The sequence below is a fragment of the Panthera tigris genome, chromosome D1 (assembly GCF_018350195.1).
Source record: "Panthera tigris isolate Pti1 chromosome D1, P.tigris_Pti1_mat1.1, whole genome shotgun sequence".
Classification (NCBI taxonomy): Eukaryota; Metazoa; Chordata; class Mammalia; order Carnivora; family Felidae; genus Panthera; species Panthera tigris.
The window spans coordinates 22,805,139-22,829,311 of NC_056669.1; the positions used below are offsets into that span (position 1 = coordinate 22,805,139).

General features: G+C 49.0%; 2 protein-coding genes across 4 annotated transcripts in view; one reads left to right on the forward strand and one right to left on the reverse strand.

Annotated features, from left to right (window-relative positions):
* Positions 1–1,413: 1,413 nt before the first annotated feature.
* VSIG10L2 (V-set and immunoglobulin domain containing 10 like 2) lies at positions 1,414–11,138 on the forward strand. The gene is made up of 12 exons (XM_042959522.1): positions 1,414–1,528; positions 3,206–3,556; positions 3,828–4,103; positions 4,829–5,104; positions 5,690–5,938; positions 6,631–6,891; positions 8,272–8,562; positions 9,226–9,522; positions 10,177–10,299; positions 10,595–10,619; positions 10,752–10,804; positions 10,950–11,138. Exons 1-12 carry the CDS (start codon positions 1,447–1,449, stop codon positions 11,045–11,047), a joined length of 2,382 nt encoding a protein of 793 aa, XP_042815456.1. The 5' UTR covers positions 1,414–1,446; the 3' UTR covers positions 11,048–11,138.
* A 2,790-nt stretch (positions 11,139–13,928) lies between these two features.
* The window catches only part of CDON (cell adhesion associated, oncogene regulated), a 100,657-nt gene continuing 90,412 nt past the window's right edge, over positions 13,929–24,173 (reverse strand). For 2 of the 3 annotated variants that reach the window (XM_042958609.1, XM_042958610.1), the window contains exons 19-20: positions 17,742–18,016; positions 13,929–15,970 (exon numbers count right to left, since the gene is read on the reverse strand). In XM_042958609.1, coding sequence (XP_042814543.1) covers positions 15,807–15,970; positions 17,742–18,016 — 439 coding nt within the window. In that variant the 3' untranslated portion in view covers positions 13,929–15,806. The remainder of the gene's footprint in view (positions 15,971–17,741; positions 18,017–24,173) is intronic. The other variant, XM_042958611.1, reaches the window with a different exon arrangement.

Consider the following 24,173-nt stretch of genomic DNA (forward strand, 5'->3'; position numbering starts at 1 on the left):
CAAATATCCTTTAAGGTTTCCTGATTCACTCTGTCTGGATGCTCATGTTTTCTCTAAAGACAGGGCCTGTGGCCATCTTGAGGCAGACAGCAATGCCAGATCCCAAAGAATTTCTTTTGCTCCCAAAGGAACATTAAGATATTCCCAGTTTGGGGTGGGGGGTGGTCAAGAGGAGTGAGCCATACGGACTGGTCAGTAGTGTCAGGAAAACATGCCGTCCCCGCTTTGTGGGAGCCCGACTCCCAGGGACCCTCCGTCATTCTGTTCAAAGCCCAGTTAGGAGGGAATAGAGGCTCATGACCCAAAGGAGGGCGTGGAAGGACCTTGGCCATGACTGAATGAAAGTGGGACAGGGGTCTGTCCACTAGCCTGGGGCAAGTGAGAAGCCGAGAGTGCCCCGGTGAGCACCTCTGAGCCCAGGAGGAGCCTGTGAGGCACTCAGCTCTGACGGCTTCTGTCCCAGCCGAGCCCTGATGAACCTGACACCAGATACCCCATCCCACTGGGGTGCGGGAATCTCACCCTATCCCTCACCCTGCACCAGAAGACCGAAAACGGACCTCATGTCAGGCTGTCTAGCAGAGACAGCTATGCAACAGGAAAGCTGGTCCGTGCTTCATAGATCAGATCCAGCCGGGAGTGTGAAGGACAGCACCAACTACGCGCTGGGCGCCTGACCCAAGTATTTGCGTGCCTGTGTACGTGGATAGTTTGGTGAACTGTAACCCCCACCCAAGTCAAGAAACAGGACTTCACTAGCACCCGAGAAGCCCCCCCTGTATGCGAATATAAGGTTTTTATCTGATATTCACAATAGCCTTAGAAAAAAGGTGTTATTATCCCACTTTATCTGCGAAGAAACTGAAGCTCAGAGAGGTTCAGAAATTTCCAGAAGTGTCATAGCTCGACAGTCAAACCCTAACTCTGGCGTTGTGTTGGACTCCTGAGCTCCTTCCAGCCCTCTACCAGCTTCTCCCAACAAAACAGGAGGAAAACACAAGGGGGGACGAAAGGCATTCAATGACGTGTTTTGATGTCCTTGTCCCTGAGGTCCGGAGGGCTGCATACGGGGTTTGTGTTGGGCAGGTGCTTGCACTTGATGTGGTTGGGCTGTTTTCAACTTTATGCTCAGCGACTCTCTAACGTTATGCTCTCACTGAAATGGAAATGCCAGGGGAGCTCGGGGCTGTCCCCGAGGTGTGTGCCCCAGCTAGGTCTCGCCCTCCCATCTCTGCATTATGGATGGAGTGAATCATCTGGTAAATAATTCACTTGTCATTGGGACAGTGAGGGTAACAGGAGAGCGGGATGGTGGTGTCGGAAGGCTGAGGTTGGCCACCCGAGCCAGACCCCCAATCCTTCCAGGGCTGGGCTTTGCTCTGGAGAGGGAGCTCCCGAGAGTCAGGCAGGAGCCCCACATGGACAGCCACCCAGGGAGGTGAGACCATGGTGCGTCAGAGGGCTCTGCACAAACCGCTCAGTCTCCTGCTGCTGACACCCCTCTGCCTTCTGCATCGAAGGGCTTCGGGTGAGTGATACTCAGACCACCCCTCACGGGGGCCCATTCCCCCCTCACATCCTATTACTTCTTCCTTTTCTTCTTTGGGATCCCCCTTTTGCACTTTTGTGGCCATTCTGCCAAGTCCATCCACTTTGTTCATCTGCTAGGCCTTAACCAGCTCTCCCTGAGCGACCGCTATGTGCCAGGAGTGGGGGAGGCAGGGCCGGAACACCTTCAGAAGCCTGGGGTTATCCTGAGGGCCACTGTCAGGTTGTAAGCATGGAGTGACATGGTCAGATCTGGGCTTCCAAACGTTCCCCCCGCCCCCCGCTCTATTTTTTAATTTTTTTAATGTTTATTTATTTTTGAGAGAGACAGATCATGAGCTGGGAGGGGCAGAGAGAGGGGGAGTCACAGGATCCAAAGCAGGCTCCAGGCTCTGAGCTGTCAGCAGAGAGCCGGATGCGAGTCTCGGACTCACAGACCACGAGACCGTGACCTGAGCCAGTCAGATGCTTAACTAACTGAGCCACCCAGGCGCCCCCCCCCAACATTCCCTTCAAGACAGATGGTTTCCTGGGAGCTGAGAGCATCTGGAGATAGGCTAAGTGAGAGATGCTGGTAGCTGGGGCCACAGCAGTGTCCACAGGGTTGGAAAGAACCAGTTTCTGGGTTGTTTTGCTTCTCGCTCAAGTGAAGAGCAGAATTTGGCCCTTGATCCCTTCTCTCCAGCTCCGTGCCTGTCTTCTCTTCTGGCTGGAGAAGTTGACAGCTGTGGAAAGAGTCTGAGATTGGGAGCCAGGCTCCAATCCTAGCTCTACCACCTGCCATGTGGTTTTAGACCGTGATTTCGTGCTTCAGAGTCTCAGGGGATGCTATTATCGTTACAGGCAAGGTCAGCAGATATTCTGTGCCTTGCTTGTCTTCTGAGGTACTATCATCATCCACACGTGCCAAAGCCCAGCACAGTATCATTATTTGGCCACAGGAGACAGGAGAACATGGGCCTCAGGCAGATGCTGGGGTTCCATACTAGGTCCTGAGCAGAAAAAAACACCCGTTGACAGCCTTACTCTGTGATGGCTGTTTAATGTCAACTCCCTGATAGACTGAAAGATCCACGAGAACCGGGTTGGGGCGGCTCATCTGTCCTTGTAACCCTGGTGCCTGGTACAGAGCAGGTACTCTGTAATTAGCAGTTGATGCATGTGTGCTAGATGGGCTGATGGCAGGCTGGGGTCATCTTCCCTTTGCCGTAGTGGGTCTGGAATCCCCCTGGAATCTTTACACAGAGACCCCCACAGCCTCGATTAAACAGTGGCCGTGTAGATCTCCCATCTCGGGCTGATCATCAGACTGACTTCTAGATGCTTGTTAAAAATACAGATTCCTGGGCCCTGATGCCTGGGGATTCTGAGTCGGTGGTCTGAGATGAGGCCTAGGAATATGTATTTTTATCAGTCTTCCACAGTGGTCTGCCGGCACCCGGGGATGGGAACCTCAGCTCCAGTCTGTTCCCTGATCTCAGGCGAGGACTCCCCCAGGCTGCCTGCTCTGGCACGGCCAGACAGGAAACTCCAAAGCTCCCTCAGACGCTGTCGCTTCCCCACTAACTCCAAGGAGGAGAAGAAGGAAGGGCCCGAGGAGGGGAGGGAGGAGAGCCCAGCACAGCCCAGATGTCCTGAATTGCCACTCTGTCCATAGGGCAGCCCCACTTGACACGCAGAGCCCCTGACGAGGAGGCCGCAGCCATTCAAGGAGTGCGGGGCGGCTCTGTGGAGCTGGCCTGTGGCTCTGGGCCCGCCCCCCTGGTGGTCTTCTGGAGCTTCACTCCCCTGGGCTCGCTGATTCCCCGACCTGTGGCTGTCACCAATGGAGCAGAGTCCAAGGTAGAGGCCGGGGCCTCCACGCTGGGGGCCGTGAGTCTTTGGAACAGCAGCCTGGTGCTTCAGGAGCTGCGGGAGGGCGCCCGTGGCCACTTCCTGTGCCAGGCCCTGCACGCGGCCGGTGGCCAGCTCCACACCACCTACTCCTACCACACTCTGGCCGTGCTGGGTGAGGAGCCTAGCTGGGACGGGTGACCTGGGTTGCTCTGCATGCTGTTTAGCCTCTATTTGCATGTGCTTCTCATTGCATTGGGCCGGGCCTAGGTTCCACCGGTCCTTGCCTCCGGGGGGGGCGAGAAAACCTGGGGTCCTAGGAAAGGGATGGTCAGGGCCCCATGGGCAGGCCAACCCCCAGCCAGCAAGGGCTGAGCCGTGAGACACAGCCGGGCATGGCCTGGGTCTGTGATAACAAACACAAGGCCTCTCCTTCCCCTGGCCAGTGCCCGTATCAAAGCCTCAGGTGAGACTGAGTGACCCATCCCCAGTGGAGGGGACCTCCGTGGTGGCCACATGTGCGTTACGGGAGGGCACAGAGCCTGTGACTTTTGCCTGGAGACATCAGGCACCTCGAGGCCCTGAGGAGGACCTGGTGGAGGTCACAGGGCAACTGCTTCAGCTGGACCCAGTCAACAGGACGCACCTGGGCTGGTACGCGTGCAGTGCCCACAACGCCGTCAACCGGCTGAGCAGTGATGGAAACTTCCTTGATGTCGTCTGTGAGTCAGATCGGTGGGTGTGGGGGGCACGTGGTCTGCACTCTGCCTCCTGCCACACCTCAGGGCCACCAGGAGGGCCACGGCCCTCTGAGAGGCTCCAGAAGGCAAGAACATCAGGGCACTGGGCCCGCTGGTACAAAATACAGGTCTAGGACAGGGGTTTTAACCTTTTCAAGCTCGTGGGCCCCTCTTCCCAGGAAAATGGGCATACGTTCAGAGTCACAATTTTATGCATATTTACGGTAAAGGGGATGGCCCACAGAGCCTGCCTTTGGGCTGAACCTGAAGGTCTCTCGGGACCAACTGAACCCTGAGGAAACAGGGAGGAGGGACACAATAGGGAGAGAGGGCAGCAAGTTGGTCCAAGTTGGTCCAAGTTGGACCACGTCAAAGGCCAACGGTCCCAGTCCCAAGAAGCTCCTCCATCCTGGGCAAACTGGGAAGGTTGGCACCCCCCTCCTGCCTAGCCAACTCTTGTCGTACCCCAAACTCGGTCCCTCAGGGAAGCCTCCCACAGCCTAAGGTGATTGCCTCCACGGACCCTGAACACCTACACTGGACGGTGCCTATGGCCCGCAGACTCTGAGCTCCTCGGGGGCCTAGCCCAGTGGTTGACATAGTAGGTCCATAGCACGAGCTTGTTGGATGGTGAGTCAGTGACGATTACACGAGTGAGTCAGGGAATGAAGACTGGAGAGATGTGACGAGTCTTCCTTGCCCCCCAGATGGTCCAGACAATCCTGTGATCACGGTGGAGCCACTGGGCTTGACCGAGGAGGGTTTCTGGGCCGGCGAGGGGGAAGAGGTGACCCTGAGCTGCCGGGCTGCATCCAACCCCCCTTGTCACTACGTGTGGCTCCGCGACCACACTCAGGTCCAAGTGGGGCCCGCCTACACCATCGCCAGCGCCAGCCGCGCCCACACAGGCCTGTACACCTGCCTGGCCCACAACAGCCGCCTGGACACCCACAGCCAGACCACCGTCAGGCTCACCATCTACTGTGAGTGTGGGGGAAGGGGCCGCTCAAAGCCAGGACCACCACAGCCCTGTGTTCTGGCAGACTCCAGGCGCCCTGTGGAAAGCGGTGTAGACGTTGTAGGGGAGGGAGGTGTGGGAGTCAGGAGGTGGAGAGCAGGGGGACAGGCTGAGAAAGCTGTGGGAAGGGACAGGGAGAGAGGAAGCCCCTGACCCTATGTCGACCTCATCCCCAAGTGATTCTTCCCACGGCCTTGGAGACTGAACTGAGGCACAGAGAAGGGTAGAGAAATGACCGTGAGGCAAAGCACCCAGTGGCAAAGAAGAGGCAATGGGGAAACTTCCCCTCTGGGGGCTTCCACGGGCCTCTGGGATTCCTCAGGGGCTCTGAACTCCCGCTCACCCCGTCAGCTCCTGCCCCTGACCTGAGAGCGCAGCTCTTTGCTCTCCAGCCCCTCAGAGAAATCGAGTCGTTTCCCTCCCACCCACTTCTCGCTCCTTCTCCTACCCTTGACCCTGTGGCCTCCGGGCCTCTAAACTGGGCCCGGGGGCCACGGTGCCCTGGCAGCGGGGTCTGTCCAGCCCCATCCTCGCCCACTTCTCCGCCCAGATCCCCCTGAGGGGCAGCCCTCCTGTTCTGTGCTCCCCACCCTTGGGGCCGTGACCTTGGTCTGCGCCTGGCCGGGGGGGCTTCCAGCTGCCCGGCTGCGGTGGGAAGGGCCCCGGGGAACTGGCCCTGCTGCTCTCAGCAATGTCACCTGGAGTCGTGGCACCACCCAGCTCCCTAACGGCGGCGTTTTCACCTGTGCCGGCGAGCACCCAGCCCTGGCGCTGCCTGCCCTCTGCAGGATCACGCTGTGTGAGTGGACATAGGACACAGCAGGCCTCGGATGTTCCAGGCAGGGGCATGGGTGGGAGCCAGGGGAGAGCCTTAGAGGAGCCCTGGGACCTGGGATGCGGCTCCAGATCGCAAACTCCAAGACTTGCCATGTAGCAAGGAGGTGGGCAGCACTCAGCTCTGACTCTTCCTTCCAACCTCCTCTCCACTCCAGCCGGCCGTCCAGCCACACTGCCCTGTCCTCCGCAGTTTGGGCTTGGAGCCCTGTGATGCCTTCCTGTCTCCCAGCCTCCAGGGTCAGCAGGCTGTCATTGACCTTACACCATGCTTCTACTGCCCTATTGCATGTTGGCCTTGAAATGTGCCTTTAGCTTTCTCCCCGCTTTGGAGATTTTTACCCACCCCCCAAGACCAAGTTCAGATGCCATCCTATCTTCAAAGTGCTTCTCCCTATAGCCCCACAAAGTTTGTCTTCCTACCTGTACTCTAGCATTCATCAAATTATATTGTCATTGTTTGCTTGGTGTCTGTTCTCACTATTTCTCTGGTACACAGCCAGCTCTCAATAATGATGAATGAATGAACGAGTTACTGAGTCAATGGAGGAATGAGTGAGTGAGCAATAAATGAAGGAAGGAGGGGTGGGGTGGAGTAGGCCTACCAAGCCCTTCTTCCTCCTGTAGAGCCAGGCTGAGCCATTATTCCCTATCCAGGGGAACCCCTCCGGAGCCCCACCTGCTGGACCACAGCCACAGTTGGAGACCAGTTCATCATGCTGAGCTGTGAGTGGCCTGGAGGCGAGCCCCGTGCCATGCTGAGCTGGCTGGATGGACAGCAGCAACCCCTGGGCACCACTAGCCCCTCACTGGCCATCCACCTCCTGCATACCCAGGACGATCTGGCTGGCCGAGAGTTCACCTGCAGGGGCAGTCACCCACTCAGGGTCCCTGACCCCCACTGCCGGCTCCTGCTGGGTGAGTAGGGGCTGGTGGCTTGGTTCTGGGGCTGAGGTGGGAGAGCAGCCCTTTGGAATCGTGATGAGAGCCTCTGGGGGGGTGTCTGCGCTGGAATGCAAAGTGAGTCAGGAGACTGAGTCACCTCACCGCCCAGAACTCAAGTTGTTTCGATCCATAAAGTCAGGGGGTTTGGTCTGGGTCTGTGTTGCCCAATAAAAATAGGTGAGCCGTACATATAATTTAAAATTTTACATTTAAAAAAAGTACAAAGAAATAAGAGAAACATTTTATGGAACTCAATATATCCGACATATTATTACTTCGATGTTTAATAATAAACAATTATGAATGAGGTATCTTATTCTACTGTCCTCAAAATCCAGTGTATTTACTTACAACCCATCTCAGTGTGGTCTGGCCACCTTTCAAGTGTGCAACAGTCCCATGTGACCAGGGGCTACCGCTATTGGGCAGCACCCTGTCTAGCCGGTGAGGGAATTCTGTCTCCCTCATTTGCATCAATTTGCATGAGGGAGTCTGTCTCCTTCATTTGCCTGAGGGATTCTGCCTCCCTCATTTGCATCAATTTGCATGAGAGGTGCCTGATTATATTCCTGCCTTGCATTAGTGTTTCAGGTGTCAGAGGTCTCTCTCTTCCTCTCTCACTGCTTCTATTTGTTTCGGTCTGGTTTCCTTCTCTGTCCTCATCTGGCCCTGCCAGTCCTTTTTATTGCCAACTCCGCGAAAAAGAGTTAAATACTGAAGTGAAAAATGTGAGAAAACACACAGTCACATATAGCAGTTCGCACAAAATGATTTACATCTTGGTCTCCGGGGGCTTGGTGACAGCCTCCCTGGGCTCTCAGAAGGCCCTCATCTGGGAATATTTCCCTCCCTTATTATTCAGTCTTGGGGTTGGAAATTCTATCCTAGGAGATTCACTGACACCTGAAACTCTGGGTCTTTAGGACTCAGTCCATAAAAAGCATCTGCTCTGGGCCCAGCCCAATGCCCTGGGGGTGGGAGCTGGTGGGCTATTAGGGAGGTATTAGGAGGCCCCATGCCAGGTACTAGGAGGGAGCTGGTTAACACAGGGGTGAATAAGGCAGGGGCCCCACCTATAGGAGCTGAGACTAGAGTTGGGGCCTGAAGGCACACTGCTATTATCAAGAAATCTGGAAGCAGATTGTGGTAGGACTCTGGCATAGAACGGGATCCTGGAAGAGGCAGCAGACTGGCCCAAGACAAGCTTCACTGCCAACTCCACTGGCCCCATCTCTCCTCTGTTTCCCCTCCCTATCCCCTCCACTGCTGGCCAGCACCTTACCCCCAAGCCTTCCCACTAGCCCAGGCGCGGGGGACACCTTCCATCCAGCCTTACCCTCTCTGTCCCTGCAGAAGCCCCACAGGTGGCAGTGGCTAAGCCCCAGGTGTCCGTGCTGGAAGGGGGAGAGGCCCGGCTGGGGTGTGCCCTCCTGGGGGGCACGCCACCTGTCCAGCTCCTCTGGCTGGGACCCCGGCGACAGCAAGTGGAAGCTGGCCCTTCTGGATTCATGCTGCACCCTGAGGGGGCCCAGCTCCACCTTAGCATCCGGGACGCTGACCCAGCACGCCACAGGGGCGCCTACCAGTGCGTGGCTCGCAACGCCTTAGGGAACAGCAGTCGGAGCGTCCTGTTGGAGGTCCTGAGTGAGTGAGGGGTAGTGGGTGTTTGCGTGGCAAGGGGCACGGGGAAACCTCCAGCCGTAACCCTGCAGGTGGAAAGACGCAGGAATCCTCTGCTCCAAAATTAAAAAAAAAAAAAAAAAATTAATGTTCATTTTAGAGAGAAAGAGAGAGTGTGAGCGGGGGAGGGGCAGAGAGAGAGGGAGACAGAATCTGAAGGAGGCTCTAGGCTCTGAGCTGTCAGCACAGAGCCTGACGTGGGGCTTGAACTCACGAATCGCGAGATCCTGACCTGAGCCGACGTCGGACGCCCAACCGACTGAGCCACCCAGGGGCCCCCTCGGCTCCAAAATTTAGACCCGTTAACTCCTCAGGCACAGACAGGCCCTCAAAAGCGCAAACCCAGATGGGCTTATGTGAACGTGAACCTGATGAACCTGATGCGCTCTTGAATAAAGGCCAGCAGCACTCCATGCTGTCAGAATAACGTCCTCAGTTTGTAGGTGACGACACTAGGGCACCATAGACTGAAACTACACAGGACCGATCAGGTCTACAGACCTCAGTGTGGTGCCGCACTCCTGGCTCTCTCTCAACAACATTGGAATCAATTTGGGGGCGCAAGCACACCGACATATGTGGCTATAGGTGTGCAGGTGCCGTATGTGTCCCTGCCCTCACCCCCAGGATACCCAGCTCCTCCCAACGTCACCATCAGCCGCCTGACGTACGGGAGACACCGGAGGGAGGTGCAGCTGCAGTGGGCCGTCCGAGGCCCTGGGAACCTGACGGGCTTCCTGGTGCAGCGGAGGGCCAGTGTCCCGAGCCCAGGAGCTGGGGCTTGGGAGACAGCAGCCAGTGACATTGAGCCAGAGAGCAGGGGCCGGAGGCTGGGGGGCCTGGACCCAGGTGTCCGTTACGCCTTCCGCGTCCTGGCCCTGAATCACCACACGGCTGGACATCCCTCTGAGGTGAAGATACCAGGTGCCGGGGCTAGGGCCATGGAGGGACTCACCTTTTCTCCACCAAACCGAGCCCCGCTTCATTTTCCTCCTCACGGGGCCTCCCCTGCTCCTTTCCTCCGCCTCCCCCCCACTTGAAGTCCTCTCTCCTGGTCTTTTTCCTCTTCTCCACCCTCCCCTGCGGTAGTCACGGCTGTCTTTCCCATCCCTCCCTGGGAGGCTCCGGAGGCCCCGGGCCTAGGGGTAGGAGCCACAGTTCTGCTTGAATCCGGGGAAATAGGCAAGGGGGAGACACAGGATGCCGGTGATTTGAGAAGGGTAGGGGCCCAACTCTGTGCCTCAGTCTCACCTCCCGGGGCACAGGTGGGCTCTCAGCTTCCTGCTGCTCTGTCTCCGTCCCGGGAACTCCCTTATTTCCTGGTGTCCTTCCCTTTGGCCCCAAGCTCCAAGATAACTGGCCTGTGGCCTTCAGTGCCACAAATGGGGGACTTGGCTGGGGACTCGAAAGCACGCAGAGCACCTCTTTCCTTGGGAAAGGCCTGACTTACAGATTCTCTGGGTCAAGTCTTGCTCTTGATTGCTCACCGCAGGGCATTGCCTGCATGCCGCCCCCTAAGCCATTGTCACGTTTCAGTAGTGGCACCAAAGCCATGTAACCAGCGCTCTCCCCTCCCAGCGGATCCACCCTTCAGCGCCTATCCAGCAGTGCTGGGTGCAGCGGGCACAGGAGTGGTGGTGGCAACGGTGGCCTCTCTACTGGTGTTCCAGTATGCTGCCCGGCACCCGGGGACCGTCCCCTGTGAGTGGAAAGCTGAAGGGCGGGGTTGCTTGAGTCCACAGGTGGCCAGGTCTAGACCTATCCAAGGAGAGACGCAGACTTCCCCTGGGCAAAGAGTCTAGGCTCTTCCTTAACTGTAACTTCTCCTCAATGCTAGCGGTTCATCCGGGCTCCAACCCCCAACCCCAGCCATCTGAGGCCATCCCCATCTATGTTCCCCAGTCTCTAATACAGGGCCTACGAAGGAAGGGAGGGCTACTCTCCAGGGACCTGTGGTGGATTGCTCAAGTTAACACCCCTTCTTTTCTTCCTACAGGCCTTGGTCGGTTGCTTGTTCCCATGTGAGTGTAGAACCCTCGTCCTTCTGGGCGGGGCGGGGAAGGGCGGTTGTGTGTTGGGATTTTCCTCTAACTGGAAAGGAAGGCTGGGGAACCGAGGCTGTCACTGACTTCACTCTCGCACTTCACCCTCAGGGAGCAAAATCATCAATATAGGGAGTCGAGGGAAGGCCTTGAGGAACAGGCAGGTAAGCATGCTTCCGTCCCAAGGACCACTCATGTGTAAGGACAGCAGTCCTGAGTTTCATGCATGAGGCTCAGTCTCTTGTCCTGCGAACAGGCGGGGATGCCCCCGAGGCATCGGTCTCCTCTGCTTGTGTCTGTCCTTGGTAGGCATTGAACCCCCACCCGCCACCCCAGGTGTGGAGCCTGTGCAAGAAGCCACGGATGCTCCAGTTAACGTCACCATCACTGTGACCGCAACCCCATGAGGCCCCAAGGGTTAGGTGCAAATACGCACGGGGACAGGTGGGAGTGGAAAGATCCCTCCGTGTAGTCGGCCCTAGAGCCAAGAAAGCGAAGACCCCAGCTGCCCCACCCCCTTCAACACCCAGCCTTCACAACCAGGACAAGGCTGCCGTGCCTCTGGAGGACTTGCTTCCAAGAGGAGTCCTGGCCCAGCTTGTGGAACCCGGAGGTGGAAGGATGAGGAAGACCCACAACTGGAGAAGAGACCAGGCGGGTGTCCGAGGGCCGGGGAGAAGGATGGTTCTGGGGACGGTGCCTGGCGCTCTGCCGAGCAAGCCAGCTGCTGGCGCACGAAGCCTGTGAACCGAGAAACTGCTAAATAAATCGTACGTGATGCTCTCACCGGTGGAGGCTTGTTTCAGTTGCAACTCCCACAGGGAGAGGCCGGCCCCAGCTTCAGCCGGGTTCTCCTACTGGCGGGAAGCTAGGAGATGGGAAGCAAGACCTGTAGGCAGGCGTGTGCTGCCTTCATTCAACTGTAGCAAGGAAGGTGCCCTTCTGGGAGTTCCTTACTTTCCAGATCTCGAATTCCTCCCCCAGGAACGCAAACTTCGGTTATGGGACCAGATTAATCAGAGGGGTAGTGGAGCCACGTGCCAATGCCAGGGTCTTTGTCCATCTCCGACCTTTGGTGCAGGAGTGTCGCAGAGTCTGCAGTGGTCACAGGGACACACAGTCGCTAGACTCCGGGAGTCTGTGCCGACACGACAGAGCAGAGGTATTCCAGATGCGGCTTCTTGCCACCAGGCCCCGGGGGATGCTGGCTGACAGGGGACCTTCCAGAGTCGTACCCTGTCAGCTGCCAGCATGACTCACTGGCTCCAGCGTGCGTGTGCATGTGTCTGAAATCTGGGGGAAACACAAACGAATGCTTGTTCAACTGGGCTACAAGAGTCAGGAGTCAGAGCTGCCTCCGCAGGGGACTCGGATGAGAAGAAACAGCAAGAGAGCCAAGGGATGATCTTGCCAGGAATAAGGAAAGTGGCGCCTGGAAGGAGACAGGAGACGGACAGAAACTTAAGTTGCTTCTCAGGTTCTCACAGACTTAGACTTTATTAGAAATGGGATTTCAAGTTCTCTCAAGGCTCTCAGGACTGGAGCTAAGGTTTAAAGAAGGCTTATTTCAACATGGGGAATAAACTAGAACAAGGCCCCACCCCATGCCAAAGACCCTGCTGGCTCTCTGGTCACCACAGCCCAGACACTTTGACTTGTTAGGGCTGCGCCTTGAGGAGGCGAGCTGTCTACCCAGGAGTTCACACCGATGTAGCTCCAAGTTAATGGTAAACACAGACCACTCTCCTCCCCGCGTTCCTCTCCCTCCCTCCTGTCTTCCTTCCAAAGAGATACTGAGTTCCCCCCCAACCCCCGCAGGCGGTCTGCCTCCTTCCACACAGCTCTTTGGCTCAGGCATTTTCCCAGCCTCCCCATAAAACTCTTGTTGTCCTAGATCCTGTTCCTTCAGGGCCTGTATCTCTTCGGTCAGAACAGGAGGGATTAACTCGCTTGGCTCTGGGGTGCGCACAGGGATTTTCAGGGGAGGACAGGGATGGAGGTTCCAAAGAATTTCAGAGTAAGACATACACCCACCCACCCCCATCACAAGCTATAAGCAGCTTTATACAAACAGGGAGTATCTCAGGATCCCCATTTTCACGTGCTACTCTACAGGAAAGCAGCATTCCCTTTTAATATAAAGTCGTATCAACCAGATAAAACCTGTCAAAGCTACATCACTTAAAATATGTACAGTTCCAAACAGAATATTACAACCTGAAGGAAAATAAAAACACACTTTTCAATATGATACAAAGACATGCATCTCAAAGTCATTGCTGTAAAAGGGCAACACAGGTGGAATTCAATTCTGAAATTAAGCTCTTTGCAGTACTGTATCTGGAATGATCGTTGCGACACAGTCGGCCTGATACAGACGTATCGGTGTTCACAGACTCACTCAACATAAACACAACCCAGAAATGCTTTCCTAAAAGACCACTTCAAAAGGCTGAAAACATTGCAATTTCGCTTACATCCTGTACGGCACCCATCACCAGACTATTGGTACGTGATGGAAAAAAAGGAGATAATGAATCGATACGACAGGAGCGGGGATGTTTTATGCTAAAACAAAGAACCACAGAGAATTCTAAGAGGAGAAGGCACATGAAGAGGCCTGACCAGTGACATGTTCACTAAGCCGAGGGAAGATCACATTCCCTGGCGGGGCGGGGAGGGGGGGGGTAGGAAGAGGTGAGGGGTGTCCTGGGGAGAAACGGGGACTCTGGAAAGACCCAGAGCACACAGCTCTGCCCCTGCAGGACCGAGCACAGCTTCTCTGGCTGTGGGGTCAGGGCATCGGAGGCACCATGCGGCAGGGGAGGAGAGCATACAGAACTGGACCGGTTCCATTGAAAGAGGGAACCACATGCTTTTGGAAAGCAGTATGGAAAAAAATGGAAGGAGCCCAGATTACGGCTCCAGATAAACTGGGCTAAAGTTCAGGCTCTGTGGTGGGTGACTGGCTATGTTGCAGATTTGCTGTGAGGGTTACCGAGATAGCAGAGGCCAGCATTGAGCACGGTGCCTGGTCCACCGCAGCTACTCCACAAATGCTAGGGCCATCTCCCACCCTGTGCTATGTCCTCGGACTTTCCGGGGAAGCGACAGCAGGCAGGACGGTTGCTGGTTGACTGTGCAGGTCATACAAGTTCAGAATAACTCAAGGTCAGGGAGAATGCAGAACTCCTGAACAGTAAGGCAACTGTGTATATATATATATATATATATATATATTTATATATTTATATTTATATTTATGTCTCAATATATAAAGGCATTTTTTTTATAAATAAAATACAATAAAAGGGATAACACTTAAAACAGCGTTACTAATAATATAAATAAAGCAGTCCACAATGAGTTTGCCCTAAAGGTAAAAGTTGTCTCCTCTACCGGGTGGACAAATCCCATATTCAAACTCAATCTTTAAAAGCAGTTTATGACCTAAGGCTCATGCTAATATACCTCTGTTTCCTGAATCAAAATGACTGCCTACGAACATTTACTCCCAGTTTTCTCAAACTCCCTTTGTGACCGCATGGCTGTGAGTTGGTTGGCAAAAAACACAGGGCATGTTTTCATATTCTGTGCACTAGGACTCCGTCCTTTGCTAATCACAGAAGGGATGCAGATATCCCCCTCCAAAGCCAAGTGTATCTACACCACATGAATCATAAATCCAGCATACTATAGGTATGGACATCTGGAATGCAGAATTTGATTCTACAGCACCCCTAATACCGGACCCTGAACTTATATTCACTACATTCCACTCGAAGACATTCTCGCATAGTGACCCAGCTCAAACAACGTATTTCGCTAACAGCTCTATTTATAAAATATATAGACATATGTAAGGGAATATTGATGCATTTACATAAACAGTTGATTAACATAGTATTCTAGTCTATTTCACTGCAATTTTTGGGAAAGAAGTTTTTTTCATTTATGCTGAAACTGTTTGACTCTACATAAAGAGAATCATTTTTTTTTCCCCCCAAGGGATGCACAATCCAAAAATAAGCAGTGATCCATTAAAGCTTGACTCAAAAGCTATTAAAATAGCTATTAAATAGTAGTAGTGTTTTTTTGTGAGCTTTTGTTTCTTTTTTTTAGATGTGGAGAAGAAAAGCCTTCCAAAGGCAGCTGCAAATGTCCTCGTCACTCAGAGGGAGCAGTAACTGTGATTTATGAGCTCTGCTAACCGAAGCTTCAGGTGCCTGTTTACAATGACGACATTCTGAAAAAAGTCAGGAAATTTCAGACCATACCCCTTTCCCTCCAAATTAAATCTTTTCTGACATTCACGTCTTCCAAGCATTGCCCATGTTGGAAGCTGGAAAATAATAATTTTCGGGTGGCATGACATCGGGAGCACAATGTGGGTCTTTCTTTTCAAGTCGCCACTTTAAACTTATGTTGTTCCTACTCTCAGAACAGTCAAAAAGAGCCCCACAGTGATGATTTTATAAACCAATCCAATTTTAGGGTAGTGGGACCTGAGGACATTCATTCTTCTCTCTGGCCCTGGTTCCCTCTCTGCAAAATGCAATAACCCCACAGACCTTAACCTCAAACCATGTTCATGACACTTTGTGACTAGTGTCTAGAAAACGGAACATAACTTGTGCCCATGTGCAGACAGTCAACAGGTCCCCTATCACTTCTGTGGAAGGCACTCCTAAAATTCAAAAGAGACCTGCTATTATAAACACTAGGTGACAGCTGAGGGTGATTCCAAATGTTCTCAATAATAATAAACATAGTATCAAAAGCCAGCTTTCCATCTGAAAACTTCGAACAGCCAGATCAGTTCCCTCTCGAGCCGTATCGGCCAAGAGGCTGGATCCTTGCAGGAGAAGCTCTTCTGGTCACTGAGGTTCTCGGAAACATGGAATGATACCACTGCTCTCAGATGATTGAAAACTACGCAAAACTAGGTTTCCTACTGAGGGGGAGGGAGGAATAGGAATTGTTAAGGCATAAATAATAAAAAAGGGCACACACAATTTAAGATACATTCATATGACCTTACTACTACAAAAAATAAATAACGATTTTCTCTGATTTGAATGAATGTCCTTCACGCAGTCCATCCCCAGGCCTGTTTTGTGCAGGTGCTGGCTTGAAGTGGGAGCATGACCAGTCGTATGCACATCCTCAGGTTTCTTGGGGTTGCTGAAGGACCCCTGAAGGGCTGTCTAGAGGAATGCCGGGAGGAAACCACGCTGTCTTTTCAGTACAGTCCTTTGACCCATGTGGCAAAATAAGAGGATTCCAACTTAAAATTTTGTTCTCTGTTTCTGAATGGACACAGCTGTCTCCTGAAAAACACAAAGGTTTGGGAGCATTAGGAAATCATAAAGCTGATTTTCACAAAACAGTCTAAAAATATTACTTTGATCAATAAAGAAAGAATCATGAGCAAGGGTAGAGCCAGTTGTGTTGAGTTCGACTTTGAGAGAGGAAGTAGGTTTCAAAGATCTAAAATAAAGCTGAGCTCTCATGGACAGTTGTACAATTCATCTGAGGGCTAAAAGCAAAAACCCCTTAAAACCCTGCAAATAACCACTTTAAAGAAAGGCTACAGGGGCGCCTGGGTGACTCAGTAGGTTAAGCATCCGACTTCGGCTCAGGTGTGACCTGAGATCTCATGGTTCCTGAGTTCGAGCCCCACGTTGGGCTCTGTGCTGACAGCTCAGAGCCTGGAGCCTGCTTCAGATTCTGTGTCTCCCTCTCTCTCTGCCCCTCCCCTGCTTGCATGGGGTCTCTCTCAAAAATAAACATTCAAAAAAAAAAATTCTTTTTAAAGGAAGGCTACAAAAAAAAAATAATAAAGAAAGGCTACAGGGGTGCCTGGTGGCTCCATCAGTTAAGCGTCTGACTCTTGATTTCAGCTCAGATCACGATCTACAGTTTGTGGGTTTGAGCCCCACACTGATAGCGTGGAGCCTTTTTGAGATATTTTCTCTCTCTCTCTCTCTCTCTCTCTCTCTCTCTCTCTCTCAATCCCCTCTACCTCAAAACTAAATAAATAAAATATATAAACATTTAAAAAGAAAGAAAGAAAGAAAGAAAGGAAGAAAGAAAGAAAGAAAGGAAGGAAGAAAGAAAGGAAGAAAGAAAGAAAAGAAAGGCTACAACTCCAGAATTAATGCAAATGTAAAAGAGGCCCATGATCACAAAATGCATTGGCCCACAAGTCTACTGTTCAGGTACAAACTGAATCAAAGCCTATTTGGATTTATTCTCCAAAATGTAATGGGATTAACAGCCTGAGCTGAAGGATGTGGATAACAGAATTTCACAGAATTCCCTGTATCGTCAACTTTTTTGAAGTACCCACTAACCCCACCTACTATTTAAGAAATATGTGAGTTGATCACAGAAAAAAGCAACTTCCTTCATATAGGTCTTAAGTAACTGAAGACTAGCTTGAAACTTAAGATTTCTTTTTTCTTTCTTTTTTTTTTAAAGCACATAGTTCAATGGAACTTGGGAAACATTTTTCACATGTTTATCATTTTTATGTTTGTATCACAGATGGTTTGGAATTATTAAAAGCATCTTCACACACAGTGATTCTGTCCCTAAGCTATCAAATATGACTGGATCAATGGCATTACTAAGAACCTTTTATTTTTCTAGTAGGGATAGAATGGTTTCTGACTATACCCTGGGAAATGTATGGGGAAATGCATTAAATTAACATACACAATTCTGCTACCAGATAATATGTTGTCTAACTAGACAGAGAAATTGCTGTAACTATATTTTACACGTGTGAGAAAAGGAGTGAGCCCGTTATGTACTCTGAAATTATGATGGGATTTTCCCCCCAACACACATCAGTGGGATAGAGCACTCCAATTTTCACAAAAATGGAAAGACGCAGAAACGATCCCTTTCCCCCCATTTCCATTCTTCTTGCAAATGACTTATGTGAACTCTTGTATTTTTGTAAACTATAGAAGACAGATCTGGGAACAGCTTATTCTGTGCATTCTAAAAACAACCATATGAGGGGAAAATTGTTTTAGATTACGTGAAGAGTATTTGCACATGAAACTTGAGATTGCTAATGGCTCCCGGTACCTCTGCTGAACTCTGCTGTATCTTCTGTGCACTCAATGTCGATGTCATTTCTATCGTCCTGACAGCAAGTATGCTGAGCAGGTCTTGGTGCCGTGTCATCTTTGAAGCTCTCCTCAGGTGACTGGCTACAGTCGGGGGCTGTGGAAGCCAGACATACGGGCACCTTCATGTGACTGAGGGGCTTCATTTCCAAGCCATCGTGAGGATAAGGTGCTACCACTGGGACCACAGGAAGGGGGCTGCTGCTGAAAGTGCTGCTGGTTTTGGTGAAACACCTACAAAATACAACCAAAAGAAACAGAATTGTGCCTTCAGGGATCAATCGTTAAAATACACTTACTCTGAAATACCATTTGGTGTTTTGTAATCACAGACTTTCATTAAGAAAGATCAGTGCTTACAAATAATGCAATGATTCACGCTGATTTGCAAGATCAAGAACTCAGAAATTGCAGTTAAAGTGGAATACAGCAGGAGACTGCACCACTTAAGAATAAAGCCATATAGGATGACCAATCTCACAGGCTTCCTTTGCCTTGGTCCTCTGTCAGAAGTTGTCTTCCATTTCATAATTAACTGGTTCCTGAATACAGCACACAGAAGAAAAAGGCCATTAGCCACTGGAAGGAATGGAAGAGAACAGAGAGGAAGAAGAGAACAGAAAGCTAAGAAACCTATGGCCACGTGAGAGGATGAATCTTATGAAAGCCAACAAAAACACACGGCTTTGAAGTCAGGTAATATGTTCCCTCTTCCCCCTTGCAGGGCGGGGGACACTACAAGGATCAGATGTTCGAAATCCAGGTTTTGTATATTTTTAAATTTTTTTCTTTGAAGAACTGATTGCTAGAATTTATTAACAAGGAGCATTCACTTCAATCCTGACTTACTTTTATTCCTGCCCTCACCTAAGATACGCGTTTTCTTTTTTTCTTTCGGTTCTTCAGATTAGATCATTTCTATTGATCTTCTAGTTCACGGATTCTGTCTTCTGTCATTTCCAGTCTGCTGTTAACGCCATTCAGTAAATTTTCCATTCCTGTTAATTGTACTTTTCAGCTTTGGAATTTCCTTGTGGTCTTTTCTATAGTTTCTATTTCTCTGCTGCAATTCCTCAAGTGTGAATTCAATGTTTTTATCCTCCTTTAGGTGCTTGAACCTATTTATAACAGCTGCCTCAAAAGTCACTGTCTGCTCATTGTGACATCTGTGTCACCTCAAGGTCTGTTTCTGTTGTCTTTTTTCCTTTAAGTATCACATTTTCCTTTATTTTTTTTATTTTTTTTTATTTTTGCTGGTTTTCTATTGGTCTTGAACTCTATCCTCTGACACCTCTGTTTGGGTCCCTGACCCAAGACGGGAGAATGCCCTCCAGCAAAAATTCACAAATAAATGTCAGCCATTGTCTTTCAAGTTTAGATTTATTCAGTTCCTGCCTGCTTCAGGCTATTCTCCAATAATTTCAAACTGTCCAGATTTCATCACTATTATTACCTATAGATGATCAAGCTATTCCATCATAAACAGAAACTGGAATAACAGAAATATATTTTTTATTTCAATAATTGTAAGCAAGTCTTAGGAAGACATTTCATTTGGCTTTGATTTGGGCATGTTAGGTAGGAAACACACAGAACTGACCAGCAGTGTGATGGAGCTAGGCGATGTTGGGGAATAAAAATAAGAATCTTTTGGATTTCCACTTTTTTACCATGGGATGGTACATTTCTGGGGCATATGCAAATGAGTAAAAGAAGTCCATGCAACTGTTACGAGCATCTCTGTTGGTTCAGGTTATTGGAAATACTAACTGCTAAGCAGGAAGAAAGATCTGAACCTGCAAGACAGGAAGATATCTGTCAGTTAACCAGATCCTTCATTTAAATAAGTCCAACATTAATTTCAAATAGAGAAGTATACTTACTATAAATTTAGTGGAATCTGGATACTAGTCACCTGGAATGGAAAGCCAAGTATGTGAGGTATTCATTTGTACAGAACAGTTTGAGTACAGGATTATCTAATAGGACTCTATTTTAAGTTTTAATAATATATAGCAAGAAATACATACCTGATTCAAATAAAACCTAAGTGTTCCCATGCATGTCTTAAGCCAATAAAAAATGAAGGAAGCACTAATAAGAAGAAAGTTTGCTGGAGGCAGAATCAGAGCACTGGACTAGACAGATCATGACTCCAGGAGAGTATGGCATTCCTTATTTGTCCCGTTCTACATTTTATTCAACTCTGAATTTTAAAAACTTTTCTGGGATGCTGGCAAAAGTGAGCACTAATCTCCTGACAGCCATTTAATAATGTCCATGTCATCGCCCTCTTTCCTTCTTGGATTTTGTCAGGTCTCTTCCTCTGTCCCAATACCCAGGGAACCTGAGAATCCCTCTGAACATATTCAATTCGTCAAATCGAATACAGACTGTTAAGTAGGGTATTCACCCAAAATGTGGGGCATGGTCAGAGGCAAAACCAAAACACAGACAAAAATAGCCTTTCTGAATTCAAATACTACTAATGAAAATTTAACGGGTATTCTCCATTTATATAAATAACCTTACCTAGAAGAACCCTTTATTCTAAAAGCATTTGCTGAACACCTTCTAAATGTCAGACACTGTGGTAAGAGACTGAAAATATAAAGGTAAATAAGGCAGATTTCCAGCTTCCAGTCAAGCAGAGATGGACAAGCAAACAAATGGTTCCAGCGTGATGCAGTAAGTTACACAAGAGGATGTAAAAGACACTGTCTGTGAGACGGTAATAGATGTGTGCTTGATGAGAACAGGGCACGTCCCATGTGCCCAGCCAGAGACTAGTGTCTATTCTTTCCTACTAGTTCAGACCCAATTGTTTTATAATCGAAGAAATTACATTAGGTCACAATTACAGAATTAGAGAGTAAGAAGGATTCTGGTTTCCCTAAATTGGAAATATCTCTAGTTGGGGGAATCTACATGGTTTCCACGATTTGTTGGAAATAACTTTTAAAAAATTAAACTGCTGGTTTCTGGCTATGACTGATTAGTTTGTATCAGAACAATCCTCCTGCCAAGGACAACTACAAAGGATGGAGAAATTTTTATTTTAAAACTTTTTTAATGTTTATTTATTTTTGAGAGAAAGAGAGAGAGAGAGCGTGCATGCATGCACATGCGAAAGGGGCAGAGAGAGAGGGAGAAATAAATAAGGTAGATCTGAATCTGAAGCAGGCTCCAGGCTCTGAGCTGTCAGCACAGAGCCCAATGTGGGGCTCAAACTCATGGACGGCGAGATCATGACCTGAGTGGCAGTCGGATGCTTAACTGACTGAGCCACCCAGGCGCCCCAAGAAATTTTTATTTTAAATCTGTTGAAGTCATCAGAGGGCTACTACCCAAGCAAGCACCTGAGCGGCTGAGATTTCAGAGAGAAGGTAAATGTGAACCCGAGTTTCAGCATCCCCTTTTCCTCTTGAGGCATTTCCCCAATTCAGTGCAAAAAGAAAAGGCTGAGGCATGAAGCAGAAAGTGCTGGCTACAAAGCTAAGAAGCTAAGCAGGACTCCTGGCACTTTCATGGGGCTGAGAAAACAGAAATTGGAGTTCAGAGCCTCCCAAAGAGAAAAGACTTTTTAATTAGGACCCTTGAAGGCTTATGCTGTAAAAATAACGGTGAAGCAGAAACAGACAACACTTTTACACACGTTGAAACTCAGCAGTAAATAATCAGCTCAGTCCCTGATCGGGTTAAAGCGATCTGCCCCTTGCCAAACTGCCTGCCAAAAGCAGTCCCGTCTGGAAGAAGAAAACTTCTTCCAGAGCCTCTGTGAGTTTTCATACGCAGTGCCCAGAATTCAATTAAAAATTATCAGGCATATCAAGAGAAAAGAACGAGAGAAAAATAAGTGATGCAGATACTGAATTAGGAGACAAAGACTTTAAAAGACTTGGATGCATATATTTAAGAAAAAAGATGACAAGATGAAGAGTTTTAATAGACACTTAGAGTCTAGTAATAATTAGAAGCAGGCACTGCATACTATTCAGACTGAAGGGCAGAGACAAAAGGATGGGAAATATAGAGAGAAGTTTTAAAGACATATGAAGCATCGTGAAAAGAGAACAAGACAGAGCCATATCTGGAGACAGAGGGCTAAGAATTTGCTAAAACTGACGAAAGCCCAAGCCGCAGATTCAAGAAGTCCTATGAACCCCAAGCAGAATACATATTCACACTTTCGAATGTGAATAATTAACCACAGAGTTTAATGCGAATAATTAAACTGCCGAAGGCAAAATACAATTTGCAAATCATAAAAGCGGTCAAAAGAAACAGACATTATTACTTTGGAAGGGAACAATGACAGTTGCACAGATGATTCTTCACCGGAAACGACAGAAGCCATAATGCAACATCGTGCAAGTACAAAAAGAAAGTAACTGCCAGCTTAGAGTTCAATAAACAGTAGAAAGGATCCGTCAGAAAGGAAGATGAACTGAAGACATTTTCAGACCAAAACGCTGGGACAATCTGTCACCCTCAGACCTGTATTATAAGAAATCCCAAAGGGAGTTTTTCCAAGTTGAAGGAAATGACTACCAGCACAGAGAAGAAAGGAAATACTGAAAAGAACGAACAGTAACAAAAAAATGTAGTGTCAGGAATTCTGAATAAATACTGACTTCAAAAAACAGTAGCTGTAATGTCTTAGAGAATTTTATGTATCTGTAGAATGAAAACGTGACAAAAATAACACAAAACCCTGAAGAAGGAAATGAGTGAAAATGGTCTAAAGTGTTTTATTGCCTAAGAAGTGGTCAAAGTACTGATGTATACGGGACTCCGATTAAAGTCATAATGTCTAGCACCAAGCACATAGTTTGTGGCACATTAGTAGGACCTCAAAAATGTTGAACTAATAAATAATAAACATTAAAACATCAGCCATTTTTTATATCCTTTTTCTCAAGTAAGTAAATTCATCATCAGAGGGGGCGGGCAACGATTAAACTAACTGGAAAACATCTTTTAACAGACCATGCTCAGCACTAAGATAAGACATGTCCACTTTAGCGAGAATGAATGGATATACTTACACCTTAGGATTTTTTGTAGGACAATAGTAGTTACGTCTGTCCTTGTTCCATACTGGCTCTGTTGTCTGGGTTTTCTCTCATCTGCTGGTTCCAAAGATATCTGACTTAAACTTCAATCTCCTTGAGGACAGGAGATAACTGTCTCAGTGTTAGAGTAACCTCTTAAAACAGTGAGACACACAGCATAGGCAGACCCTTAAAAACAACCCCCTATGGTGATGTTGTAAAACAAACTAACTAATAAGCTTCTGGCTTGAGGCCCCATGTGTCTGCAAGAATCTGGAAGTAACACAGAGGTCCTAGAAACCTAAAAGACCACAAAGTATCATCAGGGCAGAAAGAAGTTTTCACTTAAAAAAAGCAAAGTTAAACTGTAGTTAAAAAAAAAAAAAAATACTTGCCAGAATTAGAAAAACCAGGGCACCTCCCTAAAAACAAAATAGTATAAATTAATAATTTGTTGCGGTAGCTCTAAGAGGAATTAATGTTAACGTAAAATAATGTTAACACAAAATAATGAAGACTCACCAGATAGTCAGAGGCCTTAAATTCTTCTGTTGCTTTCCTTTTAGTTTCTTTTTTTCTGCTCACTTCTTCAATTTAAAGCAAAGGATGACATGTTTGTTTGTTTGTTTGTTTGGCTCCATGCCCAGCGAGGACCCCCACACGAGGCTTGATCTCATGACCCTGAGATCAAGACCTGAGCTGAGATCAAGAGTCAGCTGCTCAACCGACTGAGTGACCCAGGTGCCCCAAAGGATGAGCTTTTTTGATGAAGTGCAAGGGCGATTTGCTGGGAGGCAGTGGAGGTGAACTACATGGGTGGGGCAGGACTAAGGGGATGGCCAAGACAGAGGGGCCATGGCCAACTGTGACGGATGATAACCTGCTTTTCTGTGCCGGAGAAAACACATAGATGAAATATGCAGCTGTTTTACAAGAAGTGACGTATATTTAGCAAGAAAAAAAAGAAGTACAATTTAACCGTTCCCTATTCTTTGGTATCTATTTTTCAAATAAGTGAAACAGAAGAGGACAGCAGTTTACTTTGTTCTGAATTGTGACTCTCAACAGAACAGTGTTGACGTTGATCATATTGCGTTAGATTACCCACTTTTCAACATGCTAAACCACACTGATAAAATTTTCTAGTACACCAAATCCTAACCCCTAATCATCAGGAATTAACCTTTTTTTTTTTTCAATGTTTATTTTTGACAGAGCGTGAGTGTGGGAGGGGCAGAGAGAGAAGGGGACAGAAGATCTAAAGCAGGCTCCAGGCTCCGTGCTGACAGAGGAGAGCCTGATGCCGGGCTCGAACTCACAAACCATGAGATCATGAC

What these genes read in the sequence shown, in the direction of transcription:
- VSIG10L2 (XM_042959522.1), top strand. Translation starts at nt 1,447, where the DNA reads ATGGTGCGTCAGAGGGCTCTGCACAAACCGCTCAGTCTCCTGCTGCTG. An exon ending in AAACTTCCTTGATGTCGTCT is followed by an intron (nt 4,104 to 4,828) that starts GTGAGTCAGATC and finishes CTTGCCCCCCAG; the next exon opens with ATGGTCCAGACAATCCTGTG. An exon ending in CCTCTGCAGGATCACGCTGT is followed by an intron (nt 5,939 to 6,630) that starts GTGAGTGGACAT and finishes TTCCCTATCCAG; the next exon opens with GGGAACCCCTCCGGAGCCCC.